The 24,588-nt window shown below is 37.4% G+C and overlaps 1 protein-coding gene across 8 annotated transcripts in view; it reads right to left on the reverse strand.

Annotated features, from left to right (window-relative positions):
* The window catches only part of STAT4 (signal transducer and activator of transcription 4), a 115,140-nt gene that overhangs the window by 14,812 nt on the left and 75,740 nt on the right, over positions 1-24,588 (reverse strand). For all 8 annotated transcript variants that reach the window (XM_045480556.1, XM_045480557.1, XM_045480550.1 and 5 more), the window contains 11 exons: positions 23,448-23,546; positions 21,220-21,312; positions 20,267-20,345; positions 16,842-16,927; positions 15,222-15,373; positions 13,261-13,419; positions 12,452-12,544; positions 9,495-9,554; positions 9,169-9,186; positions 8,988-9,081; positions 6,697-6,741 (listed from right to left, as the gene is read on the reverse strand). In XM_045480556.1, coding sequence (XP_045336512.1) covers positions 6,697-6,741; positions 8,988-9,081; positions 9,169-9,186; positions 9,495-9,554; positions 12,452-12,544; positions 13,261-13,419; positions 15,222-15,373; positions 16,842-16,927; positions 20,267-20,345; positions 21,220-21,312; positions 23,448-23,546 — 978 coding nt within the window. The remainder of the gene's footprint in view (positions 1-6,696; positions 6,742-8,987; positions 9,082-9,168; positions 9,187-9,494; positions 9,555-12,451; positions 12,545-13,260; positions 13,420-15,221; positions 15,374-16,841; positions 16,928-20,266; positions 20,346-21,219; positions 21,313-23,447; positions 23,547-24,588) is intronic.

The following is a 24,588-nucleotide window of genomic DNA, read 5'->3' on the forward strand; positions in this document are numbered from 1 at the left end:
ATCTTCTTGTATTAAGTTTCAAATAATAAAAATAGTTCTAATATGATGATATGAAGGACAATTACATGAAGAAGACTTTATTGACAATGAGGAATGTTAAACTTAGGATTTGTTCCTGAAAAGGAAGCAGAACGTTAAAGACTCCTCTCTCCCTTGGGTTAGACCCGTGTGATATCTTACATTGTCTTCAGGTAGCTGGATTCATGGGATTGCTTCTTACTGGGTTACTAGAAATTATGTTAATGGAAATTTTGCTTACAAATCCCTTAGACCATCCCTAAAATTACTCCCAGGACATCCAACGCATGAAATAGCTAGTTTCCCCCCAAACCTCTCCTGTCTTGAAATAAATAAATTGCTGTTTCTTCGGTTGAGCATGAGATGAAGGAGTCAGGTCGTGTTTAGGCACCAAGTTGAACAAAACCCACATTTTTTAAACAACAGAGAATCTCACTGCCCTATATAGGGTATTTACACTATGCAAACCCTGGGACAAACGAAGAGTCCACAATTTCATGTTCACTAACGGGTGCCTTTCACATTCTCACTAAGTTCAATGGCAGACAGGATGATATAAGCCTGCGTAGAACATTTAAGAGGCTTGAGGCAAGCACAGATGGAGACCCACATACCATATGTCTAAACATTTAACCGTTATAAATCAAATTAACAAACTGATATATGATATAGCCTCCTGCCTTGACATCTAAGCTTTCATATTACCTAACTGGCCAGGTTTCAACTCCTCAAAGTTCCACTGGAACATGGTGGCTTGGAGAGAGGTGGGCCAATCTGGACCACTGCCCATTCCCCCCACCCCCACTTCCACCTCTGTGAGAAACCTCACTGACTAGTGTGGCCCATTGGCCTCTGCTTATGTCTAGAAATATTTGCATTGGTGGTGCCATCTGTGCTTGGGACTCTGGGAAAGCACCCTGCCTTGATCCCACAGACATCCTTCTCAGTAGGGGGGGGGGGACCACAGCTGGCAGACAGATAAAGGGAGCCTTTTTGAGTATGAGGTCCTATCCATCCCCTATACTAATAGCCTCTATAGTCTAATTTATACAATTAAATGTAAATATGATATAATTATTCATGATTATAGATGATTTCCTCAGATCTCTGTGTTATGGCACCTGTGTATTCACACTCCAAAGTGTGAGAAACCAGGACTCCGCCGACAGAGCAATGACGCTTAGAGTTGTCCATTAACATTGGGAAAAGCTTCGTGCTTTGGTTATTACTTTACTGAACTGGAATGTAGATGGTGAGAGGTTTCTTCAGTGATTCAAACTAATATCTAATGATTACTTAAAACCTCTGATGCAGTTGTGAGGCATACTGAGAATGAAATCCAGCAAGGAAGCTGACACACAATACACATGACTGGAGAAAAGTGCTCTGACAAAAGGAAGCGTCATTAACTTTCAGAGCTTGCATGGCCATCAGTCAAAGTCTTCATTACTTTATCAGTGTAGTCCAAGCCAGGGATGCTATTCAATTTCACATTCTCAGGGTCTATTCTTTATAGACTGGGGAAAACATTGTGGAGAACGTGCACCATTAATGGCTGTGTTAAAAGCCATCCTAATCAGCTGAGATGATTATGGATTTAAAACATCCATATATATGATATTTATATTATATGGCACTGAAAATATAAATGGATTGACTTTATTATACTTGTAAAGAAAAGCACACACTGGATAATCTGCTAAGAAACTGGAAAAGTGGCAGAACAGCTTGACCAGGCTCCATCTGGAAAAAAAACACACAACCTCAGGAAAGGTAGGTATAGATGTCACCATATTCTTCTTTTCTCTGCTCAGTGCCAAATAATACACCCTGGAAACCTAGACTATGTTAACAAATAGCTATGGCTTTTGACTTGACAGGAAACCTCCGTTAAGAAAATATGACTGGGATAAAGCTAATTTTCACCTAAACTCCTTGCTTATCTCTTAACAAGCCATAGTCTATGATAATGTTTCATGGGGAAGACTACGTGGAATAGAAAACAATCATCCATTCACCTAGAGTGTATTTGTTGACTACCTATCATGTGCTAGACACTGGCTTAGATGCTGGGAAACAATGATAAAAGGGGAAATGATGGTACAATCACAGGAGATACAGACCCCAATCACAGAATCATAAGAAATAGATGGAAAATGACAACTAATTCTCAGCCTCACACAGTAAAATAAGGGGACTGTGTGGAGGGTGCCACATAAAAAGTTAACGTTTTTAGTGTTATCCTTGTACTGACGTCTCTTCTAAAAAGTGTTGCAACTTCTTAAATTGTTCAGAAGGAAATCAACTTCCTGTGACAATGCATGGGCTAGTTGGCGTGTGAGTAGTGGATCTGTGTCTGAGAACCCTGAACCTTGAAAGAACATCTGTTTGGCTATTCTGTTCAATGAAACTCAAGTCGCCCAGGCTTTACTAATAGCTTCTTTGTGCTTCATGACTTTCCACCACATAAACAAAATTACCCAACACCTCAGTCTAAGACTAAAACTGTCATTTATCAGTTAAAGCCTACCAACAAAGAGCAAACTCAAGAGACTGCAATTCCAGCTTTCCTGTTCGAACAGTTTCCACATTTCAACAATCACTCTCTAGTCAGCATTTTGCCAGATAAGGACCTCTGGGAAAGTCTCCTTCCTGGGAATGTTTATCGTATAGGGATGAACTGATCCTTCCAAGTTTGGCCCCTTGGTAGGTGATGAAATTGTTTCTTCACAGTGGTTCTTCCAAGGAAAAGAGCAAAGGTCGGAGAAAGAAGGAGTAATTGTTAACCTTGATTCTGTGACAGCGTGTCTACAGATTTCCCAAGGGATGTTGTGAAGTTCCAAAGCAAATTATTGAAATTAAATTCTTTTTTTTTTCAAAAAAGTAAAGCTCCTACGCCATGTTGCACTCTTGCAGATTATAGAACCTTAGTCAAAAAAGCTTCAGAAATTGTCTAACTCCAATGGTTTTCAAATGTTTTTTTAACCTTGAAACACATTCTTGAAAAGAAATTTTCCATCTGGGTTCCAGCCTGTAAAATATATAAAACAGAGCTATCTTGACTAAAACAGGGGTGGGGGACCCAGAGCTCCACCATTCACCCCCCCCCCGCCCCCCAAAATCCGGAGGTGACTTCTAAGGTACCTCTTTGGTCCTTTTGGGACGGTATGGGCCTAATGCAACTTCCTCCCTTCACCCAGTCCTATAGCCAGGATCCCTGTACAACCAGACCGATCACCTCTTTTTGGATAATGTGAGTCAAAGAGGCATGGGGGTGTTAGGGAGGTCTGGAGTGGTGACCCTGGGGAAACTATCATTCATGACATCTTGGTCTGTTCTCAATCATTTAGTAATCATTCAGTCCAAGTTCTGACAACCACAAAAGCAGAACTGAGGGGCCCCATGTGTGCCCCGTGTGTGTGTGTGTGCGCGTGTGTGTGTGTGTCTGTGTATGCACGCGTGCCTATCAGACAGGGGGTGGGGACATGTGGGGTGGTAGTAGGAACCTGAGATATGTGATCCTATAAGAAGGGCACACATACATGGTGCTTTGAGGTTTCAGGGACCTGGGGCCAGAGAGGGATGTGCTCAGGGGCCTTAGAAAAGGAACATCTGCAGCAGAGCACTTTGGCAGTGGGCAGAGAAGGATAAGGATCAGCAGTTTGTCCTGTCAGGTACCATCTTTACAGTCATTTCTCCACTTGTGTAAATACCCGTTCTTTACAACGGGGCAGCCTGGAGGGCTGATCAGGAAGAGCCATAGCAGACATCGATCAAACAGCACAGCACATCACAGTTGATTCTCACACATACCATGTCATTTGATCCTCTTAACAACCCTCTAAGTGCAGATCAACATGATGCCCATTTTACAGATTAGGAATTGGGAGTTAGTGAGGGTAAGTGGCTTGAGCCAGGTCAGTTGCCTATAGGGGGCAGACCCCAACATGGTGCTATTTCCATCCCCCCACTGATGCACGTTAAACATAAGGGAGAGGTCAAAAACAACATTTTCTGAGAAAGAATTCTTTTAAATTTCTTCTAAACTTTATAAGGATTCTGGATGGGGTAGCTACGTGATTTCTGCGTGGGTGGGTACAGTGAGAACAGTAACAGCAGCGGCTGGAGTAGAGAAAGGATGAGATGCTCCTCACACACCTGCAAAGACCTCCCTTCTTGGAATCCCAGCAAACGGAGGGAACATGATGAAGTAAGGGGCAGGAGGAGGACAAAGATCAGTGCCAAGTGATAATGCTTCTCCCAGGGCAGATCTTCCGATCCCAGAGGCAGCATTGCCTAGTGGCCAAGAGCATGGATATGGGAGCCATGCTTTGAATCTTGGCCTGACCGTTCTGTGCCTCAGTTTTCCTAACTAAAATAAGTACACTAATAGCATCTGCTTCATAGCACTGTTGCAAGAAGTACATAAATCAATGTCAGTGAAGCTCTTAGTGCCCAGTATATAGTAAATGCCACAGGAGGATTTGTTAAATAAGTTCTTATCGGGCTGTGAACTCCTGCTGCAGGTGCTCACAGATAAGGAACAACTACTATTTGAAATTTGAAAATGAGCTATCATATCCTACCTTCCTGTTTTCCTGACATTTTGATTACTACAATCTTTGGCCCTATGACTTTATGAACTCCATTTTATCACTAGATCTTCCCCAGGCTCTTTCCTGACTTCCTTTGATCACTCCTACTGCTTGGCCAACCTGTTGGGGTTTTTTTTTTGTTTTCTTTTTGGCCCAACTTTCTGAGCCCACTTGGTATATTTTGTGACTTCTCGGTTATTCCTGTAGTGCATAAAACAACTTTCAGGTCTATGGTTTATTTTAAATGTACCTAGGAGTCATATTACAATTCCATCAACAGGGGGAGCTCAAGGAATAGCTTAAATCAAATTTTCTTGCTCTAGCAAGCTTAGGGGGAAAAAAGGAAGAATACAATCATTCTGACACAACAGTACGATTTTGTTATTAATCCAAAAATAAGAGGAAATACATTCGACGTAATATAAGTAGACAGTGTTAATAAGACATTGCTTGGTTATCATATGGTAGTAGATGATATACTTAGATTTCTTCTCTAAGGAAACCGGGGTAAAGATTTTGATTTTACATTTATAAAGATGACAACGTATTGGAGAGTTGACTATTTAGATTTATTTCCATTTGGTCTGTTTTACTTAAGAAAAGTTAAGAAGCATTGTGTTTCGTCTATTCACACTTAGCAAGTACTATTCAAGGATGTTATGCTGCTTGAAGCGTTTGCAGCTTGGTCCAGAATTCCAGTGAGATGTGTGAAATAGATTTTTATTTATAATGTGCTAATGTGGTCAGAACAATAACTCTACTTTCCGGTTTACTAGAATATCCTTAAACTCAAAAGCTCTGCTCCTGTGATATCTGGGTGGTAGAGACCCGTTTGCAGCTCTGGCTTAAGACAAGGCTTACCCTGGGAGGAAGGCTTAGTTCATCTTTGGTGTGGCTGTAATATGTGGCAAATGCTCTCTAAGCCATTAAGAGAATAAAGAATTTTTGGAAGAGAAAGCGTAGTGTATTAAACCTGTTGTGGTCAATCATTGTGGTTTTGCGGGGAGAGCTAGATTGATTGCAGTTGAAAGCTGGATTTTATAAAGTGCTTTTTCCTTTCAAATAATTCAAAGAGATTTCTCATAGAAGCTGTGACTGACTGTAAAGCCAGGAGATTGAATCCATATCAACCACACCAGAGATAAGCCTCACTATTTTACAACTGCTTTGTGTAGATGATCTTGCATATGCAGCATCTCTGAACAGAGAGCATTGGGCATTATACCCTGATCTGTAAGAGGAAAAAATTTTCTCTATCAGATCATTTGCCAAAGGTCACATTTTCAGTCACTGTCAGAATACTTTCAAACCCAGGCTTTCTAATTCCAAATATGTTTTAGTTTTAGTGTATTTAGTCCTAGCATCTAGTCCAACAAAACAGATGATCCCCAAGGCCACTTCCAACCCAGGGTTTGCCCACTCTGTCATTTACTGACTCCAATGTAAACACTGGAATGGCATCAGTTTGTTCTGTTAATCAATTTCATCCAGTGGAACACAAGCCTGAAGTAAAAAGGCAAGGTAACTGATACCATAAAGTAACAGGGCTGTTTTTCATGTCTGATTTTCATATAATATGTCATGAAGTTTGAGACTTAACTCTTATCTGTGGAAAATGAGTGATTTTAAGATGTTTTATAATAAGGGAGAACTGACTAAAGACATTACAGCACACCTGTGAAATGCAATTCAGTGCAGGCACTTTAAGTGATGTTCTCTAGGAGTATTTAAGGTTATGGAAAGCTGTTCACCTTACATTGTTATGTGGGAAAAAAGCAGGTTATGAAACAATGTGTACATATATTGTAAAGTAATATATACATAGATAAAGGTCTGGAATGATGTGAACCAAAATGTTAAGTTTTTCTTTTAAAAGGGTATTATTATATGCAATTTCTATTTTCTCCTCTTTAAGACAAAATTTCTTAGACTGTTTGCATTTATCCAGCTTTACGTTTGTAACCAGAGAAACATGAATTTGACTTTACATAAAACTATAAAGGACAGTTTAAAAGCTTTGTAAAAATAAGATATTATAGAGTTATTTCCTAAAAATAATTATCTTGTAGAAATCATTTTGTACCTCATTTCCTTTGCTTCCAGCACTGGACTTCATTTCCTTTGGTTGCTTTGCAAAAAAGGAATAACAGCATTATCAATTAAATATCGAGTCAGTCATACCTATTGGAGTGATTTTCTGGGCCACAATTCTGCTTTCTAGAACAGTAACCCAGATGTCTTCTAATTACGGAAACCTGACACAGGTGCCCAGATTCAACAGAAAGAAGCTGACGGTTTCATCTCATGGGATGTCACTTTAGAAACTTTCACTAAGGGACGTGAGGAAATTGGCATACTGTTAAGACTATGATTTTCAGCCCACGTTTTGGAAAGAGGAAATCATGCTGGGATGTTTTAAAATCTACTCAACACTCCTTTGTACCTGGAAAGCATCACCTGAGCTAAGCTGCAATGGTTCTCAATCCCTGTGAAACCAACACAGAGGATTGGGGAAACAAACAATGGGAGGTACTATGCCACAGGACACAGGAAGCTACTACATGGCATTAGAGACTCAGGGACACAGAAATGTTCATGATATAGATGACTTCATTTTTTAAAAGGCAGACAACAGTTTACATAGTGCCTACATAGAGATCATAAGTGCTGATCTCACTTAAAAAGTACATATACAAAAGTTAGAAAAGAATGAAAACGAAAGTAAAGATGCAATAGTGCTATAAGGTAGTGAGATTACAGATGATTTTTAATTTTTTCATTTTTGCCTCTCTGGTTTTCTACATTTAGTTTTGTATTAAAAAGCAACTAGAAGTTATTATGCGGGGCGCCTGGGTGGCTCGGTTGGGTGAATGTCCGACTTCGGCTTAGGTCATGATCTCACAGTTAGTGAATTCGAGTTCCGCATTGGGCTCGCTGCTGTGGACGCAGAACCCTTTTCGGATCCTCTGTTCCCCTCACTCTGCCCCTCCCCAGCCTCAAAAATAAAGTTTTTTTTTTAAGTTATTATGCAAAAGATAATATGTATAAAAACGCTTTGTAACTAGAAGAGCACCTTAAAAAGTAAGATTTTATTTTATGTGTTATCCCTCCTGGAGTAAAGACCTAACCACTTTTTGGTATGTTCCTTGTCCTTTCCACATGACCTTTTTTGAGAGATAGACATCTCTACGTTAAGGTCTCTTACAGCTTTATTTATTAGCAAACATTGTCCATTATTGAAAATTTCTTAAGAATAGGAAATGAACCTATGTGAAAAGAGTATTAGTTATAAGGATGTATAATACATAACTCCTTCTTACATTTTGTTTATTTATCAGTCTCACACTGGAGGGATTCAGTGAAAAAGAAATGTACCCTTCAATACTACAGACCAAACAAAAACAAAATTAAAAACAAAAGCCAGCATACATTTGTATATGCAGATATCTATTAACCTAAATTTTATCTTTTAGAAATTAGACCCTTTGAAGCCCACTTAGTGGTGCCCCAACATTCGGGTGAGGTACTTTCTAAGTGCTAATCATGAGTATCATGCATCTGGCAAGAAAAGCAGTAGTCTTTGGGAATCTAAGAACTATACAAAGAATTAGAAAGAAAGCAGTAAGAGAACTCTAGGTTAAGAGGAAGTGGTATGAACAAGAAGCAGCAGGTTGAGGCTGGGTCAGAAGCTTTCTAGACATGCCAAGGCAAACTCTGTGCAACCGCCAGACCCAGGAACATCCTACCTGCCCACAAGCTACTCTAAAAATGAAAGCACCTTCGGCCAGACATGTTGTTGCTGGATATCATTTCTTGGGGACATTTAAAAAAATGAAACCAGGAATTCCTATCCATTACAAGACCAATTATGTCTGTTATTATTTCCAAAATATATTGACCAATTGCTGTATATACTTAGGTACTATCTCACCATTTTTGAGAACTTGGACTTCTGAGTTAAGTTACTGTGGTCTTTCTAACATTTTTAATTCTTCAATAATGGCATGTTTTATTTCTCAATGTGGCCCTTAATCTCACATAAGAAATGCCAGAAACCAAAATATATTTAATTATAAGGCCTATTCTTTTTTTTTTAATATATTTTTAAAGTTTTTATTTATTTTTGAGACAGAGAGAGACAGAGCATGAGCAGGGGAGAGGCAGGCACAGAATCTGAAGCAAGCTCCAGGCTCTGAGCTGTCAGCACAGAGCCTGACGTGGGGCTTGAACTCACAGAGTGTGAGATCATGACCTGAGCCAAAGTCGGATGCTTAACCTACTGAGCCACCCAGGCGCCCCATATAAGGCCTATTGTTAAGGATGTGTCTGATTTGGGAGGGGGAGTAGCTTGTGTAATTTTACTGTTGAACTCACCAAATGTCGAAATTCTACTGAGAGACTCCCGTTAGAAGATTCTTCAATGGACATGGCTTTGACATGAGTTCCACAAAGAACAAATCTTCGATTGCTAGACAGAAAATCTTAGCTATTTACATGGTCTTAGGTAAAATACATTTATGGGACCATCAAAAAATATATAAAATAAATTTCTTACCTTAGAGTTGAAACATTCCTGTAAAACCAAGAAGATTCCTTAAAATGAGCTATTTTATGGATCTAGTAAAAACTTTCTTTGATACTTAGAGAGTAGTATAATATAGTCATAAATTTTCATTTCAAGACTTTATAGTAAAATTTTTTAAAGAAATCTTCATTGGAGTTCTATTAAATGTTTGAACTTCAAAGTCAAATATTTGAAGTACATTGATATGTAATGTTAGAGAAATATATTTAAAAGTTTGAAATAATTCTATAGAATGAGGAAAGTTCTTTTTACAAAGTCTCACATTTTCATGTTTCAAAATGAAATTAGAAACTTACTTGTCAATAGATGCTTTCACCTTTACCTGATAGTTCAGTTCTGGCAATTTTATTAGTAGTCTGGAAAGACACATAAATAAGAATCAGAGCCAAAAATTAAAAGTGCTAAGAGCCTTTTTATATTTAAATATATAAATATAGTTATGTCCTATACACATAAATTGAATTTAGGTTATCTTCAGTTATATGTTAGTGTGATTCGTGGTTGAATCACTACATTCTACATCTGAAACTAATATAACACTGTAGGTTAACTATACTGGAATTAAAATAAAGTAAAAATAAATAAAAATAAAAAATGTACAATTCCTCTTTAGTTTGTCATGTTACTAATATTGACAGCAGACATTTCCTATCGTATTGACAAACATTTGTGAAGTACTTCCATATTGCTTTAGTTGATATATGTTGAATAATACATTGGCTAGGTCAGAAAAAGAGCTATATATTTTGGCTAAAGCTCAAATTTGGGTTAAGTGTATAAATATAAGAAAAACATTCAAGTGTATCAATATGGCTCCATTTTATTCTCATATCATAAAAAAATTGTAAGCTTGGTAAAACTAAAATGTTTTGATGATAACTGTTTTATGGCAAAAAGTCTGAGAAAGACCAGGCCTCTGGGATCTGAAAAATTCCAATTCAAATGTATTTGCAATCTTTAAGTACACTATGTAAGTCCCAGCAAAAATGTTCATAACTTAAAAAGATTTAATTCCAAACAAGTGATTAAAGATCAGAGTAAGAATTCCTTTAATTTCTTCTTCTGGTGTCAGATCCTTTATTCTTTTGCTTTTCCCAATCGTTTGAGTCATAACCTCTAATATACCCTCTCTGTGGGTTCAGTCGATTTCAGAGATATTAATCCAATCACTCACTCACTCATCCCAATCATGCACTCATCCCAAAACTCATTCATTCACTCAGCATGTATTGAGCTCCTCATGTATGGCCAAGACAGCCCTAGAAGTGTGGACGTAGCTACACATAAAGGGAAGAGGTCCAGCTAAATATAATAGATGGAATATGGAAAATGGAAATAAGCAACTGATTGGCATTAGAGAAATATAATTATAGATGATAGACAGCTCAAACAAAAGTGTGGGTAGAATGTGACAAAGTCTCCTTAAAAATCCTGCATGAAGCACAGGTTTGGTGTTAGGGTTGGAATATGATAAGCGTGTAGTTGTTAGTAGTGAAGGATGAGGAGGTCATATGAGATAGGGCAGCAAGTTTTCCCTCTCTGCCTTCCTATCATACTTCAGGAAGGATCTGATCCACTGTGAGATGCTGATGACTAAAGGGAATCCCATGTCACTGCTCCTTTTGAAATAGGAGGCTGGAATTCTTTGGGAGGGAGGGGTTTTAGGGAAAAAGTTTGAATATTAGTAAAGGATCATCTATCAAGACAGTGAAGAACAGGGTACAGAGAAGGATAGGGAACCAACAGTCAGGTGGAAGAGGAAAGCAGGAACGCTGCTTTCAAATCAGGGACTAATGGTCTAGGCTCCTGGCAATCAGTTCAAACAACGTGTAAGGTGATGCCCATTCAGGGAGCTTCTTCCACTCTGAACTCTTGGCTGAGAACATTCCCTAATCATCTCCCTTTTTGTCCCAGAGAGCATCTTAGACTTACCATTTCATCTCTGGGGGTATCTCAAGGAAAAGTAGGATGTCCACCACCCCTCTATCCTATTTCCCTTTAGTGTTACTGTCTTCTGGGTTATAGAAATACAGGGATGAGGAATGAATGAACAACTTTTGAAAATCATGAAATTTTGAAAGGGAACCTGGCCTCTGCCTTTTGTTCTTGGTTCTTAAGTCTTACTACAAAATTCACACAAAGGAAATAATTAAGAATTTCAAGTCAGGTATTTAAAATGCAAACTGAAGAAAAATGCCTTCCCTTTAAAAATGGAGTTCTGAGGTGATGGATGTTAACTAAACTTATAGTAGTAATCATTTTGCAACTTATGTAAGACAAGTCGTTACACTGTACATCTTAAACTTCTATAGCATATGTCAGTTACATCTCAATAGATTTGAAATGAATAAAAAAATAAAATGAAATAAAATAAAATAAAGTAAAAAAATAAAGTTCCAATGGTGATGTGTGATCAGGGACCCTATTGTGGGGCCCTAAGTCACTATCTACTTAGTGATTATGACTTAGTGATTAGGAATTTAAAGCTTGGGGGCCTTGGAGATTGATGCATGATGAAAATCTTTGAAAGTTTGAGTTCAAATTCAGTATTTTAAGTGTCACTAGGGAAAACGATACGTCTTGGTTTCTCATGCTAATGGAAAGGATCAAATGCACAGACAAAGCAGCAATAACACAAAAGTCATATGTCTTTAAATCAGGTACATGGTAAGGATGTATTGAAAATTACAGCATTATGAGTTTTTGTGGAAAATCCTATAAGCTAGCTGCTGGGCAATCACAGGGGAAGAACATACCATCATATTTCATGGGTAAGATATTCAAAGCCTTTCATATTCTGTCCCCAATCTACTCAAGTCTACCTCTCCCTATTTCACATGCTTACAAAACATACCCAGAAAGTCATTATTTCTGTCGTCTCGCTCTCCTACAATCCCACTCTCCTTCCTGTCTCTGCTCTTCCTGCAAGGTCCTTCCTCATAGGGACCACAAGGCTTTGCTAGCCTCTACCAAGTCAGCCTTTTCAGCCATTAACCCCATGATGCCCGACGTTGGAATTCCATACTGTCATGATAATACCCTTCAGGCCTTCATCTTTATTGTCATATTCTTTACAAGCAGGGCCCTCATATTAACATTTCTGAGGGTATCTACCAAAGCTCAGTGCTGGGCATGCAGGAAGTGCATAATAAAGAAGAGTTGAATGAAAGGCACTATGAGAGAAATGAGTTGTAATTAACACAGTGGCTGAGGCTCCACAAACAAATGAAATGATAGAGCACATTCTGCCTACCTTAGCTTTACAGTGAACTGAATGAGAGTTTTAAGTACCATCGGTCTCTGAGGGTGGGTTGGCATGCATGGCTGTCGTTCAACCACAAATGAGCTAGATTAAAAGGAAATAAAGCACGTCTTGAAAACATTGAAAATATTGACAGGCTGAAAACCACAGAGAAACAGGATGCTGTCCTCTTAAAAGATCCAAATTTTCTACACTTAGAAGACATTCAAATGTCCATTAAGTTCAAATCTTTCCAAAGACTTCTCATAAATAGTTACCAGGAGATGGAAAAAATGCCTAAAGATTGTCCCTAAATAACAATGGTAAATAATTCTTAATTGTTATACTTGAGTCAAGAATAAAAGTCTATTTTTATCATACTAAACATAAAGGAAAAGTTAATTTCATGCCATCTTTGAACTGGATATTAGAATTTCTGGATATTAGAATTTTTTTTTTAGATGAGCTAATACACATAAACATGGTCTCCACCCTTCATTTCTTGGATATATACTTAAGAAGAAATCATTGAAATCTTGTTTTCTAAAATGTGAAAAATGAACTTCAGCTGGATGATGTGCTTGGCTCATGGAAAATTGAGTCAGTTCTTGGGAGAAGTGTTGAATAAATAGTGAAGAGCAGAAAGGCTTCTGGAACTCTCTGTAGCTTTATTCCCTTTACCCTGAGGCTCACTGTTTAACACTTGCCTACCCACCCCACCCCCCCATCACCTTAACACTAAAACCCCAGCCAGGGTGTCCTTACAACCCCACAAGACTGAGGCTTCCACGAGGCATTTAAATGGATAATACTTTACTTACTTCTTAAAAAGGTTGTAGATCAAGAAGGTGACTCTTTCTAGCAGATGGGCTCTTTGCATGGGGATGGGATCCCCTTCATATGTCATTTTAGTCGACTGCTCCTCTAATTTCTCCAATTGCCTTCTGAGCTGGAACAGACTTTCTGCCAACAGTGTAAAGCTATTGAACAACAAATGAAAATCAGCAGATAGTTTTCCCATTTAACAAGCTACCGTTTTAACTATTAAACACATTAGCAAATAATAAATTATTAAATAATTATTCAATTAATACAATCATTTACTTAATTCCATTACAAGTTAGTGACAGTTCTGTATGTTTATTTCCCGAATTAGTTTTTCCTCTAAGATGTATGATGCATGGGAAACGTTTTCAACGTTTTCTCATTTTTACCTATAGTTATAGACATCATTTATAAAATTTTGTCAACATCTGGAACCAAATCCCTTTTAATTTTTTTGTTTACAAGTCTGTTAAACATATATATGTTAAGGATATGGTACTCACTAACGGGTAGAGAAAGAGCAAATTTAAAACTTTAAAAATACATGATATGAAGAGTGTTATGCATAAGAATACTAAAGAAAAAAGACAGTATGAAATGAACTGCCTTCCCACCCCAGTATGTATTTTTCAAATCCTAAGTATTAGCCAAAAATTATCAGTGTATCTGTCTGGAGAAGGTACATGCTTAGAGATTTACTCACTATGTGGCGATCTCACCTCAGCAATGGAGGTGGGCTCTTGGGCCTGAAGTTTAAGAAAGAGAGAGGCTGAAATGGACACTGAAGGGACTGTCCACTCCCAAGGAGGCAGGATATCTGGACAGACTTGCTAAGTCTTTCTGGCCCTGACAGCAGCTCTTTCTACTTAGAAGTTTATTCCCCACATAGTGCTATGAAAAGATCTGTCAACCCCCCACAGAATTTGGTGTAAGCACGCTTATCTGCTAAATTCTTGATGGCTTCCTTTGTTGTTTATCTTGTTTTCAAAACAAGGGATTACAGTGAGGTTAGGGAATTAAAGCATCTCCCCAAGGAAAATCAGTGTGTTTTAAAAAGAGCCCAATTCCTTACTCTTCTTGACAAGCGGGCCTGGCGGGGTGGAGCTTTTTGTGCAAGTGGCCCCAGTTATGCCATATTTCCCTTGTATTGCTCTGTACCCTTTGAAAGCAATTTTAGATTTCAACTGAACATTTTCCTTCTTTTTCATTATTTTTTCTAAGTGCTCATTCGATCAGATAATTTTATTTGGCACTGATGAAGAAGAAAGCCCTATCCACATTTTTTTTTCCGAATACAAAGGATATCTGTATATGATAGCCTATGTGTATACGGTAGGGGATGCCCTGTTGTATTAGCCATTTGAGATATTTCATTTAAATACAAAAATAAATCACTTTGTTGAACACACAAAACTAACGTTGAACCCTGATTTCTTAAGATATACATTTAAAAACTAAGATATCTTTTTTTAAGCTTTTGAAGTTAGTGCTTCTTATGTCCTTATAGAAAGCTGTATTTATTGCAGGTTTCAAAAATTCACTTGAGTCTTTTAAGATTAATATATTAGATGAGAAAAAGTAAGCATTTCTGATGCATTCTATAGACTTCTATAGATACTTTGTTTTTGCCCCAAAGGAATAAAATTAAAAACACATAGGGGCGCCTGGGTGGCTCAGTCGGTTAAGCATCCAACTTTGGCTCAGGTCATGATCTTGAGGTCTGTCAGTTCAAGCCCCGCGTCAGGCTCTGTGCTGACAGCTCCGAGCCTGGAGCCTGCTTCAGATTCTGTGTCTCCTTCTCTCTCTGCCTCTCCCCTGCTTGCATTCTGTCTATCTGTCTCTCTCTCAAAAATAAATAAACATTAAAAAAAAAACACATATACATCTCTGGCTGAGCTACACTGAAGCTTTGTACTTCCTGTGGTTTTCACTAGAAACTAAAGTCAATTCGTTTTACCAGTTTTGAAGCTGGTCGAGCCCATTGTGGAGCGGTCCTCCAATGCAGGCGATCTGCTGGCGCCTCTTCCAGTCCTGCAGCTCTTCCATCAGCATGCTGTTCATTAACAAGTCCGTTTCATTGACTATTTGTGTCATCTTACTGAGGGCTTCCTAAAAACAAAGGTGACTACTGAAAAGATTTTCAGGAGACACAACCAAAGTCACTTATAATTCAACCTGTAAAACAATTTGTCTGACCTGGAAGATATAGGCTTGGTTACAATTCTCACTACATACTTTATGAAATACTACCTTATAGTTATCATAGCACTGCCTTTTCAAACTATTAAATTATCACAAATAACATCACAAAGAAAGAAGCATGACCACAGTTAGCAATCTCATAATGTAATATCATTTAGTGTAAATATATTGAGTTTGTACCTCCTGTGACAACATTGAATCTTCTAGTCATACAGCCATTTCTCCATTATTTAAAAAGACACAGATTAAATTTATATTCTTATAAATATGTTTATTCATTTATTTTTAAATGCAATGACTAAAATTGGAGTCTTTCTGTATTAGTTTTTATTAGGGCTTTATCTGAATTTAGGAAGAAGTATAGCTTTCAAAGGCCTAAGGATTAGAAGTTGTGAATTCCTATCCTGGTTCTGTGACAAGCTATGTGAATTTGGATAAACCACTTAATTTGCTGGAACTTTATATTTTGATCTATACAATCAGGTGAATGGACAGAATTATTTCCAAGATTCCTTCTGTCCTTAAAATCTTCTTTCTGAAGTAGAATAAGATAGCATGCATAAAACATATAGTATAGATTCATTATGCATAAAAGCATTAAGCTTATCTTGGATTAAATACTTGCATGCTTAAAATCTGATATCTAACTGTTAAAGTTTATAATTTAGGGTGAAAATAAATTTTACATTTATCTGTGCTCACACAAATTCCTGCACAAAAAACGAAGCCAAACTTTTAGAAATAAACTCTTGACTTATCAGTAACAGCTCAGATTTCAATGCATTTATTTTCAAGGAGAGATAGAAAGTTGAAATAGAAATGTTTCCCTTTTTTAAAAAATATTTCATTTTGTCAGAAAGGAGTTCTTCCTCTCCGTGAAAGGAGGTTAGATTGAATACGCTCAGTTGTCAATGAACTATCCTGAAATCTAAGAAATTACTTAGCATGAGGTCATTTTTCAGAGTAGAAACTGGAACATTGATTTTTCTATTAAAATTTTAGTAGTCATCAAATAATATTTTAATTATACATGTGTAGGAGAACCCACATCAGCATATTAAGTACAGAAACTAAGACAGTCATGTCTGAAATAGTGGCAAATAAAAATTGGGTAAAACATTCACCTTGAAATTAATGGTAGCTACAGTAAATGTACAGCATAAGCAAGATAAATAAACTCGCAAGAGGTCCAACTTTGTGAACTTAGCAAGAGAAGCATGGCAAACAGCATGGCACTCTTTCTAGAAACATTGCCATTTATTCATTCAGCTTAAATAGAACTGAAGGAATCCAAGAGCTTGATTCTTTTCAGTAGGATCAAATACAGGAAAAGGAGAAAAACGGGCAAAAGGCCAAATTAAATTTCTTCACTAACCTTTCTCTTGAAGTCGAGACTGTTAAGCATTTCTTGCAGAGTCAAAACTTCCTGATTCATTAGGGCATTGTTCTTGTCCCCCTGATCTGTGAAGGAAAAGAGATGAGATGTGGAGTCCACTCCAAGGCAAAGGTCTCTGTCCTGAAAGCTACATCTGCTGCAATTCCCATCCTTAAGTCTTAAGATACAGAAGCCTAATGCGACTGTTAGAGATGAGCATGAAAGTCAGTCGCTATCTGCTCATTTGCCAGGAAGGATCACCACCGAGTAAGCCAGTGAGCTCTCTATCATACAGACCTTGACTGAAGACCATTCTTCACACCATGTTCCTTTTTGGGGCAGAGAGAGAGGTAAAAAAGTTTTTGAAATGTATTCCTTTTTAAGATACCTCTACATTGATAGTAACCCTAGCTGGTTGGCGTAAGTAGGAAAGGGGCCTGTCTTTGTGCCCATTAATCATATTTGACTCCTCCTGATGCCTTTACCCATCTGCCTCACTCTACTTGATACCCAGGAATTATGGAAAACTGCCTGAAGAGTTGCAGTTTTACCTACTTAGTCTCATGAACTAATAACGATGAAGTCCTTTGCTTTCCTTTCTGTCCTTTGCAGAATGGGCTTGCCTCACAGTAAAACTAGAAGCAGGAAAGAGTTACAAATTAAGAAAAATCTCTGACTGAAAAAAACCTGAGATGGCTTATCCTCTTAAATGGGAGATGTGCAATAAACGTTGTATTATTTAACTTGAACATTAAACTTTATTGGTATATAGCAAGCGGTTATTTATAGTAACTGCTCTTGTCGGTGAAAAGTGAAGGGTGGAAATGCCAATCTGACCTGTGTGATTGTGAAAAAGAGGCCCCAAAACAACGTGGGGCCCAATTTCTCTACAAAATAGCACTGACCTCCAGGAAATCATTCTTGGTTGTATTCACAAATTCGCTAACTCCTAGATTCCACATGTAGCAAAATCTTGCTTCTACAGCATTTTATTAACTCAAAATTCATCAGCTAATACTTTTCAGTCTTCACCAGCAAGATATAACTTGTGTTCATGTGTCTTTCATTTCACTTAAAACATTTCATTTCACGGGGTTCATGGGTGGCTCAGTTCAGCTAAGTGTCTGACTTTCCAGCTCAGGTCATGATCTTGTGCTTCGTGAGTTTGAACCCTGCATTGGGCTCTGCGCTGACAGTTTGGAGACTGGAGCCTGCTTCGAATTTTGTGTCTCCCTCCCTCTCTGCCCTTCCCCTGCCCGCGCTTTCTCTCTCTCTCTTTCTCTCAAAAATAAATAAACATTTAAAAAAACCATTTCATTTCACTTATAATCAACAAAATGAATACTTGTTGATTTAAGTGATAGAATGATCAATTTGATTCTTCGTAATGCTCGTGAAGCACTGATAATATCAATATAACTCTAATTGTAATATGCTAAGTTCAAAGCAAGTCTATCGTTTAATGTATTTTGTTACATTCTACTTCTTTTTTAACAACTTTTTTTTAATTAAGTGGGCTTCATGCCCAACCTGGGGCTTGAACTCATGACTCTGACATCAACAGTCACATGCTCTACCTATTTAGCCACCCAGATGCCTCTACATTCTACTGCTTAAATTGGTGACTCACATATGAGATTTGGGATGAGACTGCATTCAATGGACTGGAATGCTTGATTAAATTTGTATTTCTAAACCTTTTTAGGATCATGGACCCCTTTGATGAAATGCATGTTTGTGCCATTTTTTCTGAAGGAAAAAATTATACATATAAGCAACTATGACTATTTTAAACATGACCTCATAGGAACCAACACATCCTGAAGATGCCAGGAGAACACGTCACTTGTCACCTATGCCAAACAAGATTCCTATCCGAATATCTTTGCTTTTAAATCTTAGATGACAGTTAAGCATTTGGTCACAGTCATCCATAGTTCCTTCCAGAAGTTTTAAGCTAACATCTCAGTAGTTAAAAATGCTTCAGTAAATAAGAGATTTCTATCCGATTTGTTTTGAAAAATTATTTGAAAATAATTTCAGAACTACAAAAGAGTTGCGACAATAGTACAGTTTCCATCTGTTCTTTATCCAGCTCCCTCTAATATCTTACATAAGTGTAGTACAATTACCAAAGCCTGCAAATTGTTTGGTACATCCGATTAGCTAATCTAGACCTAATTGGAATTTCCTCAATTGTCCCACTAATGGCAGTACACTTCGAATGATCAATCCGTTGTTACTTGTAAATTTTAGACCTTATAAATATTCTCATTCCTTCATTGCTTTTTTCCCTTTCCATTTTTTAAAAAACATATAATTGTAAACAAACTCAGTGTTTAATCACAGAGATAATCAAATAATTGCAGTGTTCTTACGTTCAACATTCATACAATTATTGAAATTATGTCTTTGAAGATTTTTTATGATACAGGGAAATATTTAAATTAAAACTTCAGTTTAAAATGCAATACACAGGGGCGCCTGGGTGGCGCAGTCGGTTAAGCGTCCGACTTCAGCCAGGTCACGATCTCGCGGTCCGTGAGTTCGAGCCCCGCGTCGGGCTCTGGGCTGATGGCTCAGAGCCTGGAGCCTGTTTCCAATTCTGTGTCTCCCTCTCTCTCTGCCCCTCCCCCGTTCATGCTCTGTCTCTCTCTGTCCCAAAAATAAATAAACGTTGAAAAAAAAATTAAAAAAAAATAAATAAAATGCAATACACAAAACTGTGTATTATTATTATTTTTGCAAATAAATAGATATGTATGTATTTGAATATATAAGGAAAAGGCTGGAAGGAAATATACTAACATTTTGACAGTGTTTATGTATAGATGGTGGAATTTTGTATGATCTTTAATTTTTTAATGCTTTTGTCTACTTCCCAAATTTCCTACAGTGAATCACATTTCTACTTACAATTAAAAAAAAAATTTTTTTTAAGGAGGCTCTACGCCCTAGGTAGAGTTTGAACTCATGACCCTGAGATCAAGAGCCTCATGCTCTATTCACTCAGCCAGGCAGGCACCCTATATTTCTACTTACAACTTAAGAAATTATATTTAAAACACTCATTTAGGGATGATATTAGTAATTTCCTGATCATGCTAGGAACTATTATTACTTTTCTTAGTTGTGATAATGATATTTTGATTCTGATTTCTCATGAGCTGTATAATTTACTTTGAATTGGTTGGTATACACACACACACACACACACACACACACACACACAGACACACACAGAGAAAGAGAAAGAAGGAAAAGGAGGAAGCAAAATACTCTCCTGCACTCTCTCTTCAAAACAAAAACAAAAGCACTTCACTCAGGGAAGTAGATCAATTTATCAATTTTGTCAGTAAAGAATAAGTCCTAGTCATGTTGTCTTTATGTCCCTAGGTAGAACTACAGACAAAATAAAAACTTACCCATTGTCTGAATTGTTTTATACCTGTAGTCAAACTCATCTTGCAGGTCTTCTAAATATTTGGTGTCTTGTTCTGTCATCTTTTTACAAAAGAAAACATAGTCTGTTGTTACATGTAAGCACATCAGGGAAATATCATCATCAGTGTTTCAAAATACACTATTTGGGGCTTCAGTCATGTCCTAGACGAAGTGTGTACAATCTACATTTCTAAAGAGCTAATTCCCATGAAGTTTGAAAAGCACTGGAAGAACCAGACAAAATGTTCTCTTCATTTTTCCTTCCTGATTGTTTGAAAATCTTTCAGCATCTTGCCTTTTATCTCTCAGTTCCAAATGATGCTACTAATAACTTTTTTTTTATTATTGGAGAATATGGATACCTTTTCCCTTTTAGTTCCCTACAACTCTGCGTTAATGTATCAGTTATCTTTTCACTGAAAGGCTCTATTCTAATCTGCTGTACTTTATGACAATTCAGCCTACAGTCCCTCTCTGCTTCTTAGAAAAATATCTATGCTTCCTCTATGTCTCCTGTTTGTTTATGTTTCAAGATTTCACTTTGCTTTTCTCCAAACGTGGTGATATCTTTCTGCTCAGACATAATAGGTATTAAGTGCCAAGATCTGGGCTAATGGCTTTCCTTACATCATCTCATTTGTCCTCACAACAAGCCCGTGGTGGTCGTTATCCTCACTTTTGCAGATGAAGATGCAGACATTACAGATGAGAAGGTTAGAGGCTTAGAATTTGGGGGGTGGGGAGCTCCAGTCTCCAGTAAATTGAAGTTGAAAAGTTTCCCCCAAAGAAATCTTTTCTAATATGAACATAGTGTGTGAGAGATAGTTATCTTATTGACAAGTTACCCTATGATTTCTGTATGTACTAGCTTTGGGCACATAAGAAAAAGAGGCACAGTTAGGGCCACCTTGCTAATTTTTCATGAGACACTCACCTGCACACTATTTTTAATGGCAGTCACTTTGTGCTCCACATTCCTCTGCCTTTCTGAAACTGAAGAACTTTGTAAGGATTTCTCCAAAGGTCCCTAGAAAAAAGATGTCTTGAACTTTCAGTGATGTAGATAAAACAAGTTTATAACAAATGTAGCATATGTAGCATACTTTGAACTGAGGCTTGGATCAGTATGATATGGAACATTCTACAGCTGTTAAAAAGCATACTTTAGAAAAATATTTAATGACATTTAAAGTAGCACTAAGTTGTTAAGAAAAAGAGCAAATTATAAAAACACTATGTGTTTGTGATCTCTAGTTCTTATATATGTATATGTATGTAGAAATATATGGATATATGCATAGACATGTGAACTTAAGTACATATGATTGGAAGAACACACACACTAAAATGTTATCAATATATAAGTGAAGTTATGGATGATTTTATGGCTTAAACTTTTTTTCCTAACATTCTACAACAGACCTTTTGTTACTTTCGAAATTCTATAAAATGAATACATGTAATTTAAAAATGAGTATAGTGGCTACGTTAAGTTGGACTTAAATTCAGAATTAGGGATGTTGAATCTGCTGGGATGAGATTTACTTTTACACCGGAACAAAAGGGAGCTCACTAAAGAATATCTGAAACTGTTAACCTAGTTAAACAGAAAGGTGCTAACCAACTTTTCCAAGCACCATTTCTTGGCCATTCAAATAATCTAACATTGAGTGTTCCTCAGATATAAAGAAACTGAGTGCGTTCCTTTGGTATCAAAGTATACAGATACCCAGAGATGAGAGTTAGAACATCAGCAACCCCTTTACCTTATAGCTGGGCCAGGAGCTACGGTTAGAAAGGCTGATGACCTGACCAAGCAAATCGGGTGGAACCTCAAGTAGAGCCGATGCGGGTGGCTGGCAGTCAAGTGTTCTTTCAACTACACTACATTCTTCAGATTGGAAAATATTTATAAAGTTCCTTCTCTCTCATTTTGTCTTCAGTTATTTCTCTCTGTCTCTCACTCTCTCTCTATCTATAGATCCATCCAGATATTTGTATATTGGTTTGAAGGTTTGAAATTTACAACAGTGCTTCTTTTATGGTAGCATGTGGTACCATGTTGTGGCATGCATCTGGGAGATTATTTGTAGCTTCTAATTTGACTGATATCTGACATTTAAAGAGAACAACACACACACACACACACACACATACTACAATGACTAGAGATAAGAGGGATATAGAAAAGCAGAGTTGAGGATATATAAGAATATCATATAATAGTAGTCATAGAATCTTAATTTTTACCCAATTATGAATCAAGCTATATTTACTTTAGCAGCACTATACTTTAGATTTTAAATTAAATAAAAATGATACTGCCCTTCTTCATCTAAGAAAGAAGAAATTGTTAAAATTTCATACTTCTCCCAAAACAACCATAACCTGACAATAGTTAAATCTAAAAATTCTTAACAGTTCCAAAAAAAGATACTTTTCTTGGGCTTTTAAAAATAAATATAGTGGTGTGATTTACTAAATTATGGAGGATGTCATTTGGAAAACTGATTACTTACATATTCTTTCCTTTTTATAAGGATTAACTGAAAAAGTATTCCCAAGGGCTTCATTCTTTTCTCTATGAGTCTTGGTTGGGGGCTCTGAATTCATTCAGGATAGGGTGATAAAATAGAATCTAAAAAATGGCAGGTGCAAAGTATATTGAAACAATCCACAAGCAGGTATTTGTGGAGTTTCTAAAAGATAAAGTTTTTGCTTGTGGAGTAGTTTTGGACTTGTGGGGTAGGAAATCGGGAGATATAGAAGGTTTTGAGCAACATCAATCCCTAAGGATAAACACGCTGAGGGAAGCAAAATCCAAATGGTAGTTAGGAATTCAACTAGGAGATAGTTAACTATATTCCCCAACTGGTGTTTTAAGATTGTGAATCAGAAGGTGACCAATGGAAACAGAGAAGAATGTATAGATAGGATTCCAGAAACAAACTCTAGACGGGCGAGGTAATTATCTCAGTATGAAGGAAGGGACAAGGAACTACTCAAAAATGATCCTATGACCTTGATTCCAAGTGATCGGAAGGATGGTTGGCACCATTAGCATAGGTAGAAGGAGCTGGATGGGAAGAAGATAAGAATTTATCTGTCTCAGAAAAATTGAGTTCAAGGTGATAACAAGATCACAAGCTCAGAAAATATTACCTGAACGGGCATGTTGGCTGCAGCCAATATCCTCCTCTCTTCCCTTAAGCAGTTTGAAATGACCACAGCTACATGCATTGGATTTCCATGAAATTTTCCCTGAAAAAAGTGAGCAAAAACAACATAAAAGCTTAAATGTATACATCGTAAGGAAACATCACTACCTGCAAATCAAAAATAACCTTTCATTAAATATAGGAAATGACTTGGGATTTATTTCAATTTGCCCTAAAGCCACAGAAACTTATATTGTGAGTGAAACTCCTCTGTAGCATATTGCTGTGTCCTCAAAAATCATTTTTAATAATTAAAGAGTTCTTGAACACTTCTGTAGGAAAGGCTCTGAACACACACTCAGGAGGTTCCGTTTATTTTATGCGTAAGGTAAGTTTTAGGTAAAAGAGTTACTTCTTTGTAAATTGTTATGAACCAGGTGGTCCCAGCTGTTCACTTGTTAACTCTGTACTTTATGGTATGCTTCAAACATTCTTCAGTCCAAGCCTTTCATGTCGACTGGCTTATAACCGTGAGTTTACTAGAGTGGAACTGTCACACATTTCAGCAATAATATGTTTTTTTAAATATTTATTTATTTTGAGAAAGATAGAAAGATTTATTTTGAGAAAATATTTATTTATTTATTTTGAGAGTGAGAGCAAGGGAGGGGCAGAAAGAGACAGAGAGAGGGAGAGCACTCTTGTACTGTCCGTACCGAGCCCAACAGGGCGCTCTGTCTCATGAGCTGCCAACATCATGACCTGAGCTGAAACCAAGAGCTGGATGCTTAACCAACCTAGCCACCCAGGCACCCCTTAGCAGTAATACTTTTATCACACCTAAGCATATACATTTTTTATTACCTATGCAGACATTAGTGCAGACATTGGCAGCTGGCAGTCTGTGGGTTTAATTCAGCCACTAGGTATGTTGTGTAAGTTCAAATATTGTAATCCCTTCGGGGGAAATGTGTGCCCGATTGTCCACCACTGAGAAATCTAGGCACTGATTTACCTCACTTGCCAGGGCCCTGCAGGGGTCTGAGATGTCTTGGTTTATAGAACTATCTGCAACACCACCATTATTTTAGGAGTGTTAAACTTCTTTGTTACGAGGACTTTTCCAAGCCAGGGTTAACAGGATG

This window comes from Leopardus geoffroyi, chromosome C1 (assembly GCF_018350155.1).
Source record: "Leopardus geoffroyi isolate Oge1 chromosome C1, O.geoffroyi_Oge1_pat1.0, whole genome shotgun sequence".
Lineage (NCBI taxonomy): Eukaryota > Metazoa > Chordata > Mammalia > Carnivora > Felidae > Leopardus > Leopardus geoffroyi.